The sequence below is a fragment of the Nicotiana tomentosiformis genome, chromosome 8 (genome assembly GCF_000390325.3).
Source record: "Nicotiana tomentosiformis chromosome 8, ASM39032v3, whole genome shotgun sequence".
Taxonomy (NCBI): Eukaryota; Viridiplantae; Streptophyta; class Magnoliopsida; order Solanales; family Solanaceae; genus Nicotiana; species Nicotiana tomentosiformis.
This window is the reverse complement of record NC_090819.1, coordinates 48,387,064-48,403,866: the sequence shown is the minus strand read 5'-3', so window position 1 is coordinate 48,403,866 and position 16,803 is coordinate 48,387,064. Positions and strand designations below refer to the sequence as shown.

Below are 16,803 nucleotides of genomic sequence, written 5' to 3'. Positions count from 1 at the left end.
AGTGGGATTATTTAATCAAATTTTTCGTAATGGGGTCAAAATATAAAGATAGTTCTAAAAAATTCCATCCGGCTTAATTTTTTCTTTTTTTTTTTTTTTTTTTTTTTTGCTTTTCAAAAGCTTTGTGAATTGCATACCACCGGACTTTAATAAGAATTTTATTTAGCCCATAAAATCAAAGTGAACGGCTCTTTATCTTAGCACATCAGCCAGATAATAATCTTGCAGTTCCATTAATATATGGCACAACTTTTAGCAGTATACTATTGCTACCCTGATTACTGGAGTTGGATTAGAGCAGAATGTTATATTTTGTTATACATTTTTAACTATTTTTATTTAAAATAGTTAGATCATAGATGTGGGACAGCTCTTAATTAGATCTCCTTACCAGATCCTTAAGTATAGTTAAGGATACAGTGTTAGATCATTACAGAGGAATGCACTTAATTAAGCCGGATTCGTATACTTCGGCATATGTTCCCTAATAGTGTCTTAACTAAACAGGTGATCAATTAATACATTTGCTTTATGATTATTGATATTAATTGATCTAAGGACGCTCCACGAGAGCATTGCACAATCTTAGGGGAGAAAGGAAGAGATATGCTCAGTCTTATGCATTTTGTCATCCATACAATTTCAAATCAATCAGAGAATTTTAAAAAATGTGAATGCTTAAACGGAATAAATATTTAAAATCCTAAAGAAAGTCACAACAGAGTTAGGTTGCATTATCATAAATGCCTAGCACAAGCTGCCCTTAATTCATGTTCATTATATTCACTTAATAAAGGATTAAGTAATAAGGAAACACTAAGGGATTATCAGGGTAACGTGGGGTAAAAAAAAAATTCGACTACCAGAAATTGTAATTTACCCTCTTGGATCTAACTCCTTCTAAATCAGTCTTTTCGATACGTTTTGCTTTTCCTCTTTCACAAATAGAATCAAATCACCCTGTAACAATTTTGTTTGGTCCGGACCTTTTGTATCTTTTATCGCGATTGATTATTATATATTTATAATAACATTTGACATTTAGATTTTATTTGGTAGTTATAGACAAATAAATACCCAAAAACTCATTGTTTATATTTGTTTATGTTATAAAAGATAATACAATTATTTAATTTAAAATCTCAAGTGATACTTGATTACTTAAAATTTTAATTAAAAGCTAATATAATATTAATAAGGTGGAATGTTTGGAAAGTGGCGTACAAAAGGTTCCACTTCATCTTTTAATTTTTCATGTTCCAAGTTAACAAGAGATTTTTGCATTCCAAACTTTCCATTGGAACTTACAAATTTTGTTAAGGTTATATGTATAATAAATATATGTTGTAGATTGATTCTTGGTTATTATAAAATAATAAATATATAGATATTTGAGTAAAGCTGTTAAAGAGTGCTAATTTTACAAAAGATGTATTGTTATAATGAGAAATATTGTTGTTATATATAAAATGTTATTATAGTCGGTGGCGGAGCCACGTGCATTTAAGGGGTGTCAACCGACATCCCTTTGTCGAAAATTACACTGTATAGTTAGGTACGTTTTTATAAAATATGAATATATACTATGTATTGACACCCCTTGACTTCTTGGTGAGTTTATTTCTTTATATTTTGACCTTCCTTAATGAAAAATCCTGACTCTGCCACTGATGTGAGGTAAAATAGAACAATAAAGTTAATTCTAAAAAAAAGAGGTTCATCACTATAAAATGTTATTATAGAAGGTGACTATTATAAAGGCTATACTACCAGTATAATGTTGCAACACAATTCTCTCTCTTCTTTATTTTTTTCTTTTCCTAATAAATGAATACTGATAAAACGCCAATAGAAGATTTAAACCAGTAATTTTCTGAAGCAAACGCCATTAGAGAGTTAATCAAAAAAGACATCAAACACCAATTATCCGAAATTACGCATTGGAGTATCTATTTCTACACATGCATGTGAAGTATCAGATAAAAATACTGACACGCATGTAAAAATCTGGAAATTGTTTACCCACAAATAAGTGCAATAAGAAAAGATTAGTTGGAGAAAAGTTTTACCACAACTGAAAGCTCCTGCCAGAGACAAATTTGACGGACAACATTTGATTTTGAAAGAAACCTAGTGATAGAAACCTGGACGCAGGATTAGAAGAAGGTTAATGAGAGAGAGAACACTCAAACAGGAACCAACACATGTAAAAGAGGGGGACTTCTAGCGGGGCACGTGTTATTTCAAGGATTAAAAATATTAACAATTTAATCATTAAAGAAGTTTATATTTACGAAAATGCCATTGGCCATCCAAGGATACTTTCACTTATTATATAGTTAAAGTTAGGGGTGAGCATTCGATACTTCGGTACGATATTTAAGAATTTCGATTCGGTATTTTGGTATTCGATTTATTAATTGTGCATACCAAAGTAGTTCGGTATTTTTTATTTGGTTCGGTAGGGAATTTAGATTCTATCAACAACGAATTAACCTTTAGTTGTAGATTATAGTTCCTTTAGTTCCTTTGCTTTATTTCTTCACCTGTTTTTCTGACCTTTAGTTGTAGATTATAGTTTTCGTTAGTTCCTTTATTTTATTTCTTCACCTATTTTGCAACCTTTAGTGGTAGATTATATTTCGGTAATTCATTTTATTTTTGTCGCTTGTTTTCGGGATAGTGCTTGCGTAGTGACTCCTAGATTATAGTGGCTTTGGTGAACGATAGTAGGGTAAGGTCTTGTCCTCGGAGGTGTCAGCGCGGGGGAGGGGGTGCGGAGGGGGTAAGGGGGTAAGAGGGCTAAGGGAGCTACTAGGCTGAGAGTGGGGTCTTGGAACATAGGAACTTTGACTGGAAAATCTGTAGAGTTAGCGAAGATTCTCGAGAAAAGGAAGATTAATATAGCTTGTGTAGAGGAGACTAGGTGGGTAGGAGATAAGGCGCGGGATGTGGGCAGTTTCAAACTTTGAAATTCTGGAAGAGTGGGGGCAGGAACGGGGTAGGTATCTTGGTTGATAAGGACCTCCATGAACTAGTGGGGAGGTTAGGAGGGTCAATAACAGGCTGATGACTATTAAGCTAGTTGTTGGAGGTTTTACTTTGAACATAATCAGTGCGTACGCACCCAAGCAGGCTTGGATGAGGAAGTCAAGAGGCGTTTCTGGAGGATTTGGATGAGATGGTGCGTGGTATCCCGCATACCGTGAAGCTTTTCATAGGAGGAGATTTAAACGGCCACATTGGAGCGACGTCTAGGGGATATGATGATGTGCATGGTGGCTTTGGTTTTGGAGATAGAAACATATGAGGAACGTCTCTGTTGGACTTTGCTAGAGCATTTGATTAGGTGATAGAAAACTCGAGTTTTCCGAAGAAGAGAGAGTACTTGGTCACTTTTCGGAGTTCGGTGGCCGAGACTCAGATTGATTATTTACTCTGCAGGAAGTCCGATAGAGGTCTTTGCACGGATTGCAAGGTCATCCCGAGTGAGAACATCTCGAACCTTCATAGGCTCCTGGTCATGGACCTTGAGATCACGAGGAAGAGGAAGAAGAGGGCAATGTATAGCCAACATAGGATCAAGTGGGGAGCCTTGACGAAAACTAAAGTGCAGGAGTTGGGGGTCAAGCTGGTGACTATGGGAGCTTGGAGGAGTAGTGGGGAGGCAAGCGCTATATGGACCATGACTGCGCAGTGCATTAGGGAAGCCGCGAGAGAGGTATTAGGGGTCTCAAAGGGTTACTCTGGTGATCACAAGGGAGACTGGTGATGGAATGGAGAGGTGAAAAGAAAAGTGGAAACCAAGAAAGTAATGTATCTGAAGTTAGTGGAAAGTGTAGATGAGGAGGAGAAGAGGGTGAATAGGGAGCATTATAAGTTGGCTAAGAAAGAGGCAAAGCTAGCAGTTACGGCGGCCAAGACTGCAGCTTTTAGTCATTTGTATGAGGAACTCGAGGGCCGGGGTGGGAATAAGAGGTTGTTCAGGTTAGCCAAGGTGCGGGACTTGGACCAAGTGAAGTACATCAAGGACGAAGAAGGTAGAGTTTTGTTAGATGAGTGGCTTATCCGTCGGAGATGGCAGACCTACTTCCATAGTCTCTTGAACGAGGAGGGGGACAGAAGCATTGTACTGGGTGATTTAGAACTCTCCGGAAGTCGTTGTGACTTTGGGTATTGTAGGCGGATTAGAGTTGATGAAGTTGAGGGGGCTATGCGTAAGATGAGCAGGGGCAAAGCGACCGTACCGGATGAAATCCCGATGGAGTTTTGGAAGAGTGCGGGCAAGGCAGGCTTGGAGTGGCTCACTACATTATTTAATGTCATTTTTAGAACAAACAAGATGCCCGAAGAGTGGAGGTGGAGCATGATGGTTCCTGTATACAAGAATAAGGGTTATATCCAAAATTGCAATAACTATCGGGGTATCAAGCTGCTTAGCCATACTATGAAAGTCTGCGAGAGAGTGGTGGAGCTAAGTAAGAGGAAGAGTGTGTCTATTTCCGAGAACTAGTTTGAGTTTATGCCGTGGAGTTCGACTACATAAGCCATTCATCTTGTTAGGAGATTGATGGAGTAGTATAGGGAGAGAAATAAGGACTTGCATATGGTATTCATCGACTTAGAAAAGGCGTACGATAAAGTTTCGAGGGAGGTTTTGTGGAGATGCTTGGAGGCTAGAGGTGAACTTGTTGCCTACGTTAGGTTGATTAAGGACATGTATGATGGAGTAAAGACCCGAGTGAGGACGGTGGGTGGGGACTCGGACCATTTTCCAGTTATGATGGGGTTGCATCAGGAGCCGGCACTCAGCCCTTTTTTATTTGCTCTGGTGATGGACGTAGTGACATGCCACACCCAAGGGGGGGGTGCTGTGGTACATGCTATTTGCAGATGATATTGTATTGATTGACGAGACACGAGACGGTGTGAACGTTAGAAGAATGAAGGCAAACTCTGGAATTTAAAGATTTTAAGTTGAGCAGGACCAAGACACGATACTTGGAGTGCAAGTTCAATGGCGAGACTCAAGGAGGGGAAGGGGAGGTGAGGGTGGACTCGCAGGTCATCTATAGGAGAGGGAGTTTTAAGTACTTTGTCTATTATTCAGGGGAATGAGGAGATTGATGAATATGTCACACATCGTATTGGGGCGGGATGGATAAAATAGAGACTCGCTTCCAGTATTTTGTGTGACAAGAAGGTGCCACCGAAACTTAAGAGTAAGTTCTACAGAGTGGTGGTCAGACCAACGATATTGTATGGGGCTGAGTGTTGGCCAGTCAAGATCGCTCATGTCCAGAAGATGGAGGTAGCAGAGATGAGGATGCTGAGATGGATGTGCGGGTACACCATGTTAGATAGGATCAGAAATGAGGTTATTCGCGATAAGGTGGGTGTAGCCCCTATTAAGGACAAGATGCGGGAAGCGCGACTTAGGTGGTTTGGTCATGTGTGGAGGAAGAGCACAGACGCACCGGTGATGAGGTGTGAGAGGTTGACATTGGAGGGCCTACGGAGAGGTAGAGGTAGGCCAAAGAAGAGGTGGGGAGAGGTGATTAGGCAAGACATGGCACAGCTTCAGCTGACCGAGGACATGACCCTTGATACGAAGGTATGGAGATCGAGGATTAAGGTAGTAGAGTAGGTAGTCTAGAGTGTTCATAACAATAGTAATGGCATGCAGTCTCGCTTTCTGTTGGTAGTAGGTTCTTATGACTAACCGTTATTTTCTTTCATTGTTGATCATCTTACTGTATTGTTATTTTAATTCTGCTTTTATATGACTTTTTGGTACTGTCCCTTCTTGTCTATATTTTTATTAATGTGGTGCTTATGCTCTCCTGAGCCGAGGGTCTATTGGAAACAACCTCTCTACCCTTACAAGGTAGGGGTAAGGTTTGCGTACACACTGCCCTCCCCAGACTCCACGGTGTGAGATAATACTTGGTATGTTATTGTTGTTGTTGATTCAGTACGGTTTCGGTTTAATACATTAATGGAATTGTATCTTTTTTAAATACTACTGTTTTTTACTTTTATTGTATGGATATTTGAAACCTTTTGGCAACCTCCATTTTCTACTCTTAGAGACTCACTTTAGGAAGTTCCAGTAGTTGTTAGCAGTTGTTAGTATTACCGTAACAAAACAGAGAACAAGAAAAGAGAAAAAAGGAGAAAAAGAATCGTTGACAATAAGAGACTAAGAGCGTACAAGACAAGTAGATGCCAGACACAGAAGAGAAATCCATAAGAAAAAGAAAAATAATAAGAGGGCTCACGTACTAGCAGAAGAGAAAGAGCCATTTTGAATATTAAAAGAAAATAAATACAAAGATATTAAGAGTAATCTAAAACCTCCTCATGATGGGTCAATTCTTTATGGGTCTGCAGATGTGTAATCCAACATCAAGGGAAGTCGCAAGCTTGAGCACTCAGAAGAATTCAGGTATTAACTTAAAAAGTTTGGTATTTCGGTATATAACGAAATACCGAAATGATGCATACCCTAATATCGAGAATCAAACCGAAGTACCGAAATATTAGTATACCAATACCGAATAACATACTGAATACCGAAAAATCGAAATCGAAGAATCGAATTAGTTCGATATGATCCGATTTTTCGGTTTATCGGTTTTTATTCTCACCCCTAGTTAAAGCATTGACATGAGCGATCAATTTCAGATGGATCCAACTGGACGGACTCATCAAAAAATTAATCTCACTGACAATTTGAGAAGGGAAAAAGGGCCAAAATTGCTCCTCAACTACATATGAAAAATAGAGCAAAATTACCTTCATTTTGAATTTGGTATCAAACATACCATTATTTGATTTGGTCCCAAATTTGCCTTTATGGTAAGTGGACTAGCTCATATTCCCCTCAAAACTCATGAAATTTATTTTTTTCGATCAACTCTTGTATTTTAGTGTCAAAATTTTGACTTCTATTTATAAAACAACGAGAGGAAGAGAAAAAAAAAAAGAAAATAAAAGAACATATGGAATTTCTTTTTCTAGAAATATACATCAAAGGTAAAGATTCACAAAATATTTTGTTGTGCTCAAAGGATAACTAATAAGTTTTCTCTCTTTTAGTTTTTTATATTTGTGAAGATTAATACTCTCTTATCTATGCAATTTCAATTATATGCATAAATTTAGCTCAACAACAACAATAATAAATATGGTGTACGCCGACCTTGTTATGGATATTGTGGATTTTATTTTTCTGACATGACAGTAATTGCAATTTCTTCAGCAAGATCAAAACTTGTTGTTAAGTGTACATGATAACTCCATGTAATTTCTTCATTTATTTTTAATTATTTTCACTGATTTAAGAATTTAAAATTTCTATTTGTGTTTCTGAAGATTATTCATTTTCCCATAAAAAAAATAATTAGTTTTTTAGAGTTAGTGTTATGTTTACTAGTTGTTAAATTTCAGGAGAGTAAGAAAAAATTAAATAGGGGAAAGACATGAATATGATGAGCAATTATATATTTTTGGCTCTTTTTGCTATTTTGGATATGTGTAATTTTTCTGGTTAAAACTTTTACAAGAATATTTGGGGTTAAGATTATCGTCTTACATGGTGACACTGTATCTTAATAATAAAATATATTTTTAAAGGTAAAAATAAGAAATTGGAACTCTATTAGTATGAGGTAGTCCCACTTAAGTCATATTTGGGACAAAATTCAAGTGGAGTGCAAATTTATTCTATTTCTCATAGTTGGTGGAAAAATCTAAACCGATCCACTAGTGATACTAGTATGTTCTAAACAAAATTCAAAATGAAGATATTTTGCTCTATTCCTATAGTTGAGGTATATTTTTGTCCCTATTCCCTTTGAGAAGAATGAAATAGCGGGTTTCAAACTTTAAAAATCAAAGTTGAGAAAAATGTGTTAGACAAAGTAAATTAGTTTATGTAATTTTGTTAAACATTTAATTTGTATGCACTAATAATAAAATATATATTTTATAATCAAATTACTTAATTATAAATTTATTAATATAATATTGCAATGCGACCCTCTCTCTCGTCTTTTCTCTATTTTTTCCTGTTTACCCATAAAACGGTACAATTGAATTTATACGTGATTTCTACACAAATAAATTAAATTGATCCTGAAATAATAAAATAATCGAAGAATTATGCAATACCTAGCTTTAGGATGTAGACAAAACAACAGAAGCAACAGTTCCGGGAACAGAGTTTTCGGGCACAACAACAACGAAATCAAAAAGTAAGAAGATAAGATGGTATTAAGCTTTGTATAGAATGTAGCGTAAGTTTGCCAGAAAATTTCCCCCTTTACAATGATAACTGAGCTCACTATTTATAGTTATGTCTAAGGAAGGAGGTCCTAGGATCGTGCCCTTCTTTAATGTCAATTATGAGGGACATTGATGAAGATGTAACGGTGAACATAAATGTCAAATTCCCTGTAACGGGTAATTGCTCTTAATGCCATGGAATGTTCTCTATTAAATGCTACCGGGCAAAGAGCATTTTATCATATCTTTATGAGCGTTATTCTTTCCAACTTCAGCACTAAAGAATCTGCCCTTACCAACTCCAGTACTAAGGAATCTGCGCCTGAGTGGTCGTCGCATATCCCTTCGTGAACCTCTCTCATGACATAGTTAGCTTCGGATGTCCCTAAGCATCGGGCCAGCGGGTCTTGAAAAGATTTTCTATACAATTGGCCTCTCTTGAAGCTATATCGCGTTGCTTTGGCGCGCAGCGTCCGAGATGCTTTGGAGTCTTCAGGTAGCTTCCCGTGTTCGAGATAATCAAAAATTTAATTTCTCCAGTCCCAGACCAAATTAGTTGAGTTTACCTCATAGTAACCATATGTATCCAGGACTGAGTTCATCAGTTGTAGTACCGTCCCGGACTCTGATCCCTTTATTTTCGTCGATGATCCTAGGTTTGCCAATGTGTCTGCTTCTGCGTTATCTTCCCTTGGGATATGAGTAATTTACTACTCCCGGAATCGCGCCAACAGAGCCTGAACCTTTACCACGTATTGTTGCATGCGCTCCTCTTTGGTCTCGAAGATCCCGTAGACCTGATTTACCACCAGCTGTGAGTCGCATTTAATTTTGATGACCTCGAAGTCAAGTCCCCGAGCCAATTCGAGCCCTTCAATCAAAACTTCATACTCTGCTTTATTGTTAATTAAAGGGACCGTTCTGATGAGTTGCCTTAGGGTTTTCCCCGAAGGCGTGATTAAGACTATACCGAGCCCGGACCCTTTTACGTTGGATGCCCCGTCTATAAATAAGGTCCAAATCCCTGATGTCGATTCTGACACCATTATTGCCTCCTTGGTTGCCAGAGGCTATAATCCCGGACTGAAATCGGCCACGAAGTCATCCTAGACTTGCGACTTAATTGCAGTCTTTGGTTTATATTCTATGTCGAATTCACTCATTTCGTCTGCCCATTTGGCCAATTTACCCGAGAGCTCGGGTTTATGGAGGATGTTCCACAAAGGGAAAGTAGTCACCACAGCTATTGGGTGGCATTGCAAGTAGGGCCTCAGCTTCCGAGCAACGACTACGAGAGCTAAGGCTACTTTCTCCAAATGTGGGTAGCGAGTTTCTGCTCCCGTTAAAGTTTTACTAACATAATTAATTGGAGATTGCGTACCTTCTTTCTCTTCGACTAAAACCGCACTTACCGCAACTTTCGAGACCGCGAGATAAACTAGCAACGTTTCACCTTCTTTTAGTTTTGAAAGCAATGGAGGGCTTTACAAGTACTTCTTTAAATCCCTCAAAGCATGCTGGCACTCCGGGGTCCATAAGAAATTATTTTTCTTTTTGAGCAATGCAAAGAAACGATGACACTTTTCAGATGACCAAGAAATGAACCTGCTCAAAGTTGCCAATCTCCTCGTAAGCCTTTGAACTTCCTTCACGTTTGATAGTTGGTTCTGGATATCTTCTATCGCCTTGATCCTTAATTTTCCTTTGTGATACCAGAAATCCCAGAAACTTACCAGAGTTGACCCCGAACGCGCATTTCTCGGGATTAAGTTTCATATTATGCTTCCTTAGGATGCCGAAAGTTTCTTGCAGATGTTTAAGATGATCACCTATATTTAAATACTTAAGGAGCATATCGTCTATATAAACTTTCATAGGTTTTCCTATTTGATTTTCAAACATCTTGTTCACGAGCCGCTGATAAGTGACTCCGGCATTTTTCAACCCGAAAGGCATCACATTGTAGCAATATATACCGAAATTCATTATAAATGAAGTCTTTTCCTAATCCTCCGGGTTCATCTTAATTTAGTTGTACCCGGAATAAACATCGAGAAAACTCATTAACTCGTGCCCGGCCTTGGCATCAATCATTTGATCGACATTTGGCAGTGGGAATGAGTCTTTCGGGCATGCCTTGTTAAGATCTTTATAATCTACATACATGCAAAAGTTAGTGTTCTTCTTAGGAACTACTACAACATTGGCTAGCCAGTCTGGATATCTTACCTCTCGAATCAAACCGATACTAAGTAAGCGGGTTACCTCTTCTTTGGCGAATTTATTCTTGGCTTCAGCAATCGGGCGTTTCTTTTGTCTTATCGAAGGTATGTTGGGATCCAAGCTTAACTTATATACGGCTACCTCTGTTGGGATGCCTGTCATATCCTCATGCGACCATGCAAAACAATCAGCGTTAGATTTAAGGAATTTAATAAAGTCGGACCTAAGTTCTGGGTGCAGTCCTGTCCCCAAGAGGAATTTCCTTTCTAGGAATTCTTCGAACAATTCCACTTGCTCCAGCTCTTCCGTTGTGGACTTCGCTGCATCGGTCTCTTCTGGAACTTGGAAATATCTTGGCACCTGATAATATTTTGATGCCTCTGCCCCAGGACTAACTTCATCTAGTTCAGGAGTAGGTGTCGGCTCCTGTAATTGCTATGCCACGTGTTCCTTTCCTTTGATATTGGAGACCAAAATTGCATTCATCTCCCTGACCGCCGGTTGATCACCCTTTATCTGCTTAATTCCTTCGGGCGTTGGAAACTTCAGTAATTGATGATATGTTGATGGTACAACTTTAATCTCGTGCAACCATGGCCTTCCCAGAATGATGTTGTATCCCATATCACCATCTATCACTTCGAAAAGAGTTGTTTTCATTTATCCTTCAGCGTTTGAGAGTAATAAAATTTCTCCCCGAGTTGTCACACTTGCGAGGTTGAATCCGGCCGAGGAGATTTTTGGCCGAAACAATGCTTTCGGTGAGTTTAGCTTGCCCCAATACTCTCTATTGTATGATATTAGCCGAACTTCCTGGATACACTAGAACACGTTTAATCTTAAAATCTATCACATTTAAAGAAATTACCAGTGCGTCGTTGTGTGGTAGCAGCAATCCATCCGCGTCCTCCTCCGTAAAAGTGATATCGTCTTCTCGAAGCTTTTTGCTATGCGTTATTGATACTTTCATCTTCTTTGTTGCTGAAAAGGTGACCCCGTTAGTCTCGTTCCCTCCGAAGATCATGTTGATTGTTTGACGCGGGGGATCTTCTCCTGCTTTTGAGGGTTTTGCGTTGGCCCGGTTACGACTATAATTGTTCTTAGGTTGGTCACTCAACAATTCTCTGAGGTGACCATTCTTCAATAATGTTGCCACTTCTTCCCGAAGGTGTCGATAGTCCATTATCTGGTGGCGATTCATCTTATGGTATTCACACCACAAGGTTGGATCCCTCTGGCTGGGATCAGATCTCATCGATTTCGGGAACCGTGCTTCTTTGATATTTCTCATGGCCGACACCAACTCCACTATACTGACGTTGAGGTTATATTCCGATAACTTGGGGTAAGAAGGATCCCGTGACCCTGACGCATCTTTATCCTGCAGTGATTGATTGTTCCAATCGTGATCAGTCCTCCTGTCAACGGCGAACTTGTCCGCCGTCCGAAAACCTCTACTACGGCCTTCGGTCCGTTCGTAGGGCAAAAATCGGCCCCTCGAAGTCTGTCTGTCCGCATCATAATTATCCTTTAATTCAACCTGATCATCCTGATCCTTATTTTTGATTCGTGCCGGTTATGGATATCCTCCCAGGTCGTTACTTAAAACTCGAGTAGGCTTTTCTTCAATTTTTGGGAAGCGTCCGAACTCCTCGGATTCAATCCCTTGGTGAATGCTTCAGCCGCCCATTCATCTGGGATAGCCGGGAGCAACATTCTCTCCTTCTGGAATCGGGTAATGAACTCTCGTAGCAGCTCAAACTCTCCTTGTGCAATCCTAAATATGTCGACCTTTCGGGCCTATACTTTTCTAGATCCCGGCATGAGCCTTGATGAAAGAATCCGCGAGCATTTCAAAGGAGTCTATGGAATGCTCGGGTATCAGCGAATACCACGTCAAGGCTCCCCTGGTGAGAGTTTCTCCAAATTTCTTTAGCAACACAGATTCAATTTTGTGAGAAGCTAAATCATTTCCCTTTACCGCCATTGTGTAGGTGGTAATATGCTCTCGGGGTCTGAAGTTCTATCATACTTTGGCACTTCCGATATTTTGAACCGCTTCGGGATTAACTTTGGTGCAGCACTTGACTTGTATGGCAATTGAGTATACCTTTTCGAGTCCGAACCTTTCAGCACTGGTGGCGCACCCGGGATCTGGTCCATGCGAGCATTCACTTTCCTCATAAACCGTAAAAGTTTATTCTTGAAAGGATCATTCTCGTTAATGAGGCCGGATCCTCTCCCCCTGCCCCATCAGAGCTAATTTCACCCCTAGGAGTGTTGTTGTCGACCCTCTGCGTTATTTTATTCGCGGGAGCCCCGGGAGGAATCAAATCTCGTCTGTTTGCATTATTTGAAGCTCCCGACAATGCCTGTTCAACTCCGTCATAACCTTATCCTGTCGCGTGAGGTGGTCTAGAATAATTGCATGTTGTTCTTGCAAGACCCTTACCGCATCAACGACATGTTCCTTATCAGCATCAACGACATGTTGTTCTTGCAAGACCCTAACCGCATCAACGACATGTTCCTCATCAGCATCATCGGGAGTTGTCTCCTGAACATATCGAGGATATTGCCTGTCATGCACTAGTGTGGCGCCATTCCCCTCACTATGGGTGTCACTGATTGAGTCCTCGAAATGAGGCTAATCCCCTCGAATCTCGGGGTTGTGCATGTTGTTAACAGTGTTATTTGCCATTTCTTATGATTTTTTCTAAGACAAAATAATCAAAACACGTTAGTAAAAAAGACAAGAATTAATTTAATTACACAGTTGTCTAGGCCCCACGGTGGGCGCCAAACTGTTTATCCGTAAAATGATACAGTTAAATTTATACGTGATTTCTAAATAAATGAATTAATATGATCATAAAATAATAAAATAATCGAAGAATTATGCAATACTTAGCCTTAGGATGTAGACGAAATAGCAGAAGCAACAGTTTCGGGAATAGGGTTTCCGGGCACAACAACAACAAAATCAAAAAGTAAGAAGATAAGATGGTATTAAGCTTTGTATAGAATGTAGCGTAAGTTTGCGAGAGAATTTTTCCCCTTTACAATGATAACTGAGCTCACTATTTATAGCTATGTCTAAGGAAGGAGGTCTTAGGATCGTGGCCTTCTTTATTGTCAATTATGAGGGACATTGATGAAGATGTAACGGTGAACATAAATGTCAAATTTTCTGTAACGGGTAATTGCTCTTAATGCCATAAAGTATTCTCTATTAAATGCTACCGGGCGAAGAGCATTTGTCACATTTTTATGAGCGTTATTCTTTTCGGTGACTAACGAAACAGTTACCTTCGGTTTTTGGTCATCCCCGTCTTGAATTCCACGTGTCCCTTTTTGGACGGCCACGTGTCATGACATATTTTACCCTGTACACTTCCTTTTCTAAAAGCATTGGCATGAGCGATCTATCTCAGATAGATCAAAATGGACGGGCTCATCCAAAATTTATCTCACTAGCAATTCGAGAAGAGTGAACAAACTTTAAAAACAAAAGTTGCGAAGAATGTGTTAGACAATGTAAAATAGCTTATATAATTTTGTTGAAAAATTAAGTTGTATGCGCTGATGATATAAAATATATTTTTATATTCAGATTACGTATAAATTTATTACATTAAATTTTAGCATCATTGGTAACCTGATAAATGATAACTAACTTCTATCTCAAATTAAAATTTATTAATAATCATTACACTATTTACATATATAGCTTAAATTCTTTTGTTAAAATTTTCAAAGCTGATGAGACTTTTACTAAGCGAGGGGAAATAGGGAGAAATGTGAGGACAAAAAGGAGAAAATAAGCGGGCATGCTTTGTGTTATGATAAAGGGAGGGGTTAAGGTCATAAGGAGAAAACCCGGGCTTGGGGGGGGGGGGGGGGGTTACCTTCGAAATGCTACTTTGTACTTAGGAATTACAACAGAAAAAGAATCAGCAGAAACAAAGAAAAATAAATAAATAATGCCAAAAGCGAGATATAGACCTCTATTACTACTTATTGGTTGTTTTGCTAAATTTTCTAAATCTTCTTGCATAATATTACCTTTGCTTTTTTTTTTTCCTTTTCTTTTAACTCTGATTTAATTCTTTTTATTTGACATATTTCATTAATGAGAATAGATATTAAGTTATGAACATGAAATCAAGTTTTGACTTATCTCAAAATTTTCTATAAGTATAATAAATATAAAATCAAATATTTGATAATTTCATATTTAACTATTCCAAAGAATAATCTTGTAAATGTGGGTTCTTATGTTATCGAAGTGGTTGAAGCAATTAGTAAAGATGGATATTAATTAGTGCATAGTTGCCTCCCTCTTATCAACTTCTGGTTTCACAAATATTAATTATTCATACCTTTTTTTTGTGTGTGTGAAGCTGCAAGTTAAAGAATCCCAATGATCCAAATAAAAAGTAAAGTGTGGGTTGGATTTGTGAGGAAAAGTACGCTAGCTATTTTCTTCGTGAGGATGATAAAGTCGCATACTGTACAATCTTTTTCATTTTAAACTATATCTAATGAAAAATAAAGGTGAGCTAAAGGTTACTACAGTAGCTTTAACTTTAGTTGGATCATCCTTTTATTTATATTTATATTATTTTATTGTTTCCCCTCATTGCTCTTGAGCTAACACGATGAGCGGATGATATAGCATCATACCGGGGCGAATTTATTTTGGGCTACTCTGTTAGTAAGGATTTATTAAGCAATTCCTCACATGTTGGGATTTTAAGCTTGTGTAGCTTAAAGAGGGTGAATGAGAAATGGAGGGAAAATGAAATATTTGAGTTTTCCTTGGCAAAGGGACATTGTCCCATATCGGAGGAAGAAAAGGCTTTTGATGGGTATATATATAATTGTTCTTCTTCTAGCTCTTAAAGAGTTAAGAAGAAGGCAAGCCTCGCGCCGTCGTCGTCGTCGCTTGCTCGGCTTCGGCTTCGGAATGATTGATTAATCTTTTTGGACAAAATTTCTTTCAATTATTTAATTAATTAATTAAATAATTAACGAAAAATTCAATCCGGAATAACCCATGACCCGCGACCCGGTTCGGTCAGGCCCGTTTTTTTTTTCGGATTATTTTAAATATATTTTCCCGCAATATTTCAAACAACCCTGTTCCAACAGCCATGGCTGTTTCTGAAAGGTTGCAAACCTTTTCAGAAATAATGCCAGCAACTCTATAAATAGAGTTTGAATCACAGAATCTTTCCTTACGAAATTTTCTGAGCTTCTTCTTTTTCTTGTTCTGCACAATAAATTTCAGTGTGTTTTACAGCCTTTGAGTGGCTCGCTGTTCACCGGCGTTTTGGTACCAACACTCCGGTGAGTTAAATCGTTCTATCTTGGGAGGATATATTCCAGCACCTCGGGTACTTGAGAGAAATAATTTCCTTAAGGACACACTGTGTATTCAGTGGGCTCGATTTATTCCTATACTATTTTTTTTTTCAGAATATATTTCGTTAAACAAGTATTACTAACTTTCTGTTTTATTTTTTCAGAAAGTTTAATTGTTTATTACAGCAATACAGAATTATAACATTCTTAAGGAAATTATTTTATTATATTCTATATTTTGTTTGTGGAGATTAAAACCTGTGTGGTTTTCTACTCCTTCTGAATTTTACTATTCTGATTTGAAGATATAAAAAATTTCATCAGAGTATTGAAATTCATAAAAAGATTTGAAGAACATAAAAACTTCATCGTTTTTCTGTGAAACAATATGTAAAAACTTCGATTTTATTTATTATACATACTGTTTTTGTTAATAACAGTATTGTTTACTGTTCTGATTTTGCCATTAATTGAACTCTTCTGTTGTTTACAGTGAGAAATAGCAATTGATAACGAAAATTCTTCTGCGACTATTGCGGCAACGACGATAGCCTCGTCAAGCCGGACTGCTGTTCCACCGGCAGAGAAATTGGAGAAATTTTTCGGAGCTAACTTCAAAGGATGGCAGCAAAGGGTGTTCTTCTGACTTACCACACTTGGTATGCATAAATTCACTAGTGAAGAACCTCCAGTGCCTGCTGCGGACATGCCGGACAACGAGAAATTCATGATTGTTGAGGCGTGGAAGCAGGCAGATTTTCTTTGCAAAGGCTATATCTTAAGCGCTTTAGAGGATGACTTGTACAATGTGTACAGTGCGATGAATACTTCGAAAGAATTATGGGACGCACTTGAAAAGAAGTACAAGACTGAAGATGCATGCTTGAAGAAGTTCGTGGTTGCCAAGTTTCTAGACTATAAAAT

The 16,803-nt window shown here is 38.3% G+C and overlaps 2 protein-coding genes across 2 annotated transcripts; one reads left to right on the top strand and one right to left on the bottom strand.

The window, feature by feature from the left end:
- Positions 1–3,814: 3,814 nt before the first annotated feature.
- Positions 3,815–4,513, top strand: LOC138897433 (uncharacterized). Its single transcript, XM_070183402.1, has one exon. It carries the CDS (start codon positions 3,815–3,817, stop codon positions 4,511–4,513), a length of 699 nt encoding a protein of 232 aa, XP_070039503.1.
- A 6,786-nt stretch (positions 4,514–11,299) lies between these two features.
- Positions 11,300–11,767, bottom strand: LOC138897432 (uncharacterized). Its single transcript, XM_070183401.1, has one exon. It carries the CDS (start codon positions 11,765–11,767, stop codon positions 11,300–11,302), a length of 468 nt encoding a protein of 155 aa, XP_070039502.1.
- Between the last annotated feature and the right edge of the window lie 5,036 nt (positions 11,768–16,803).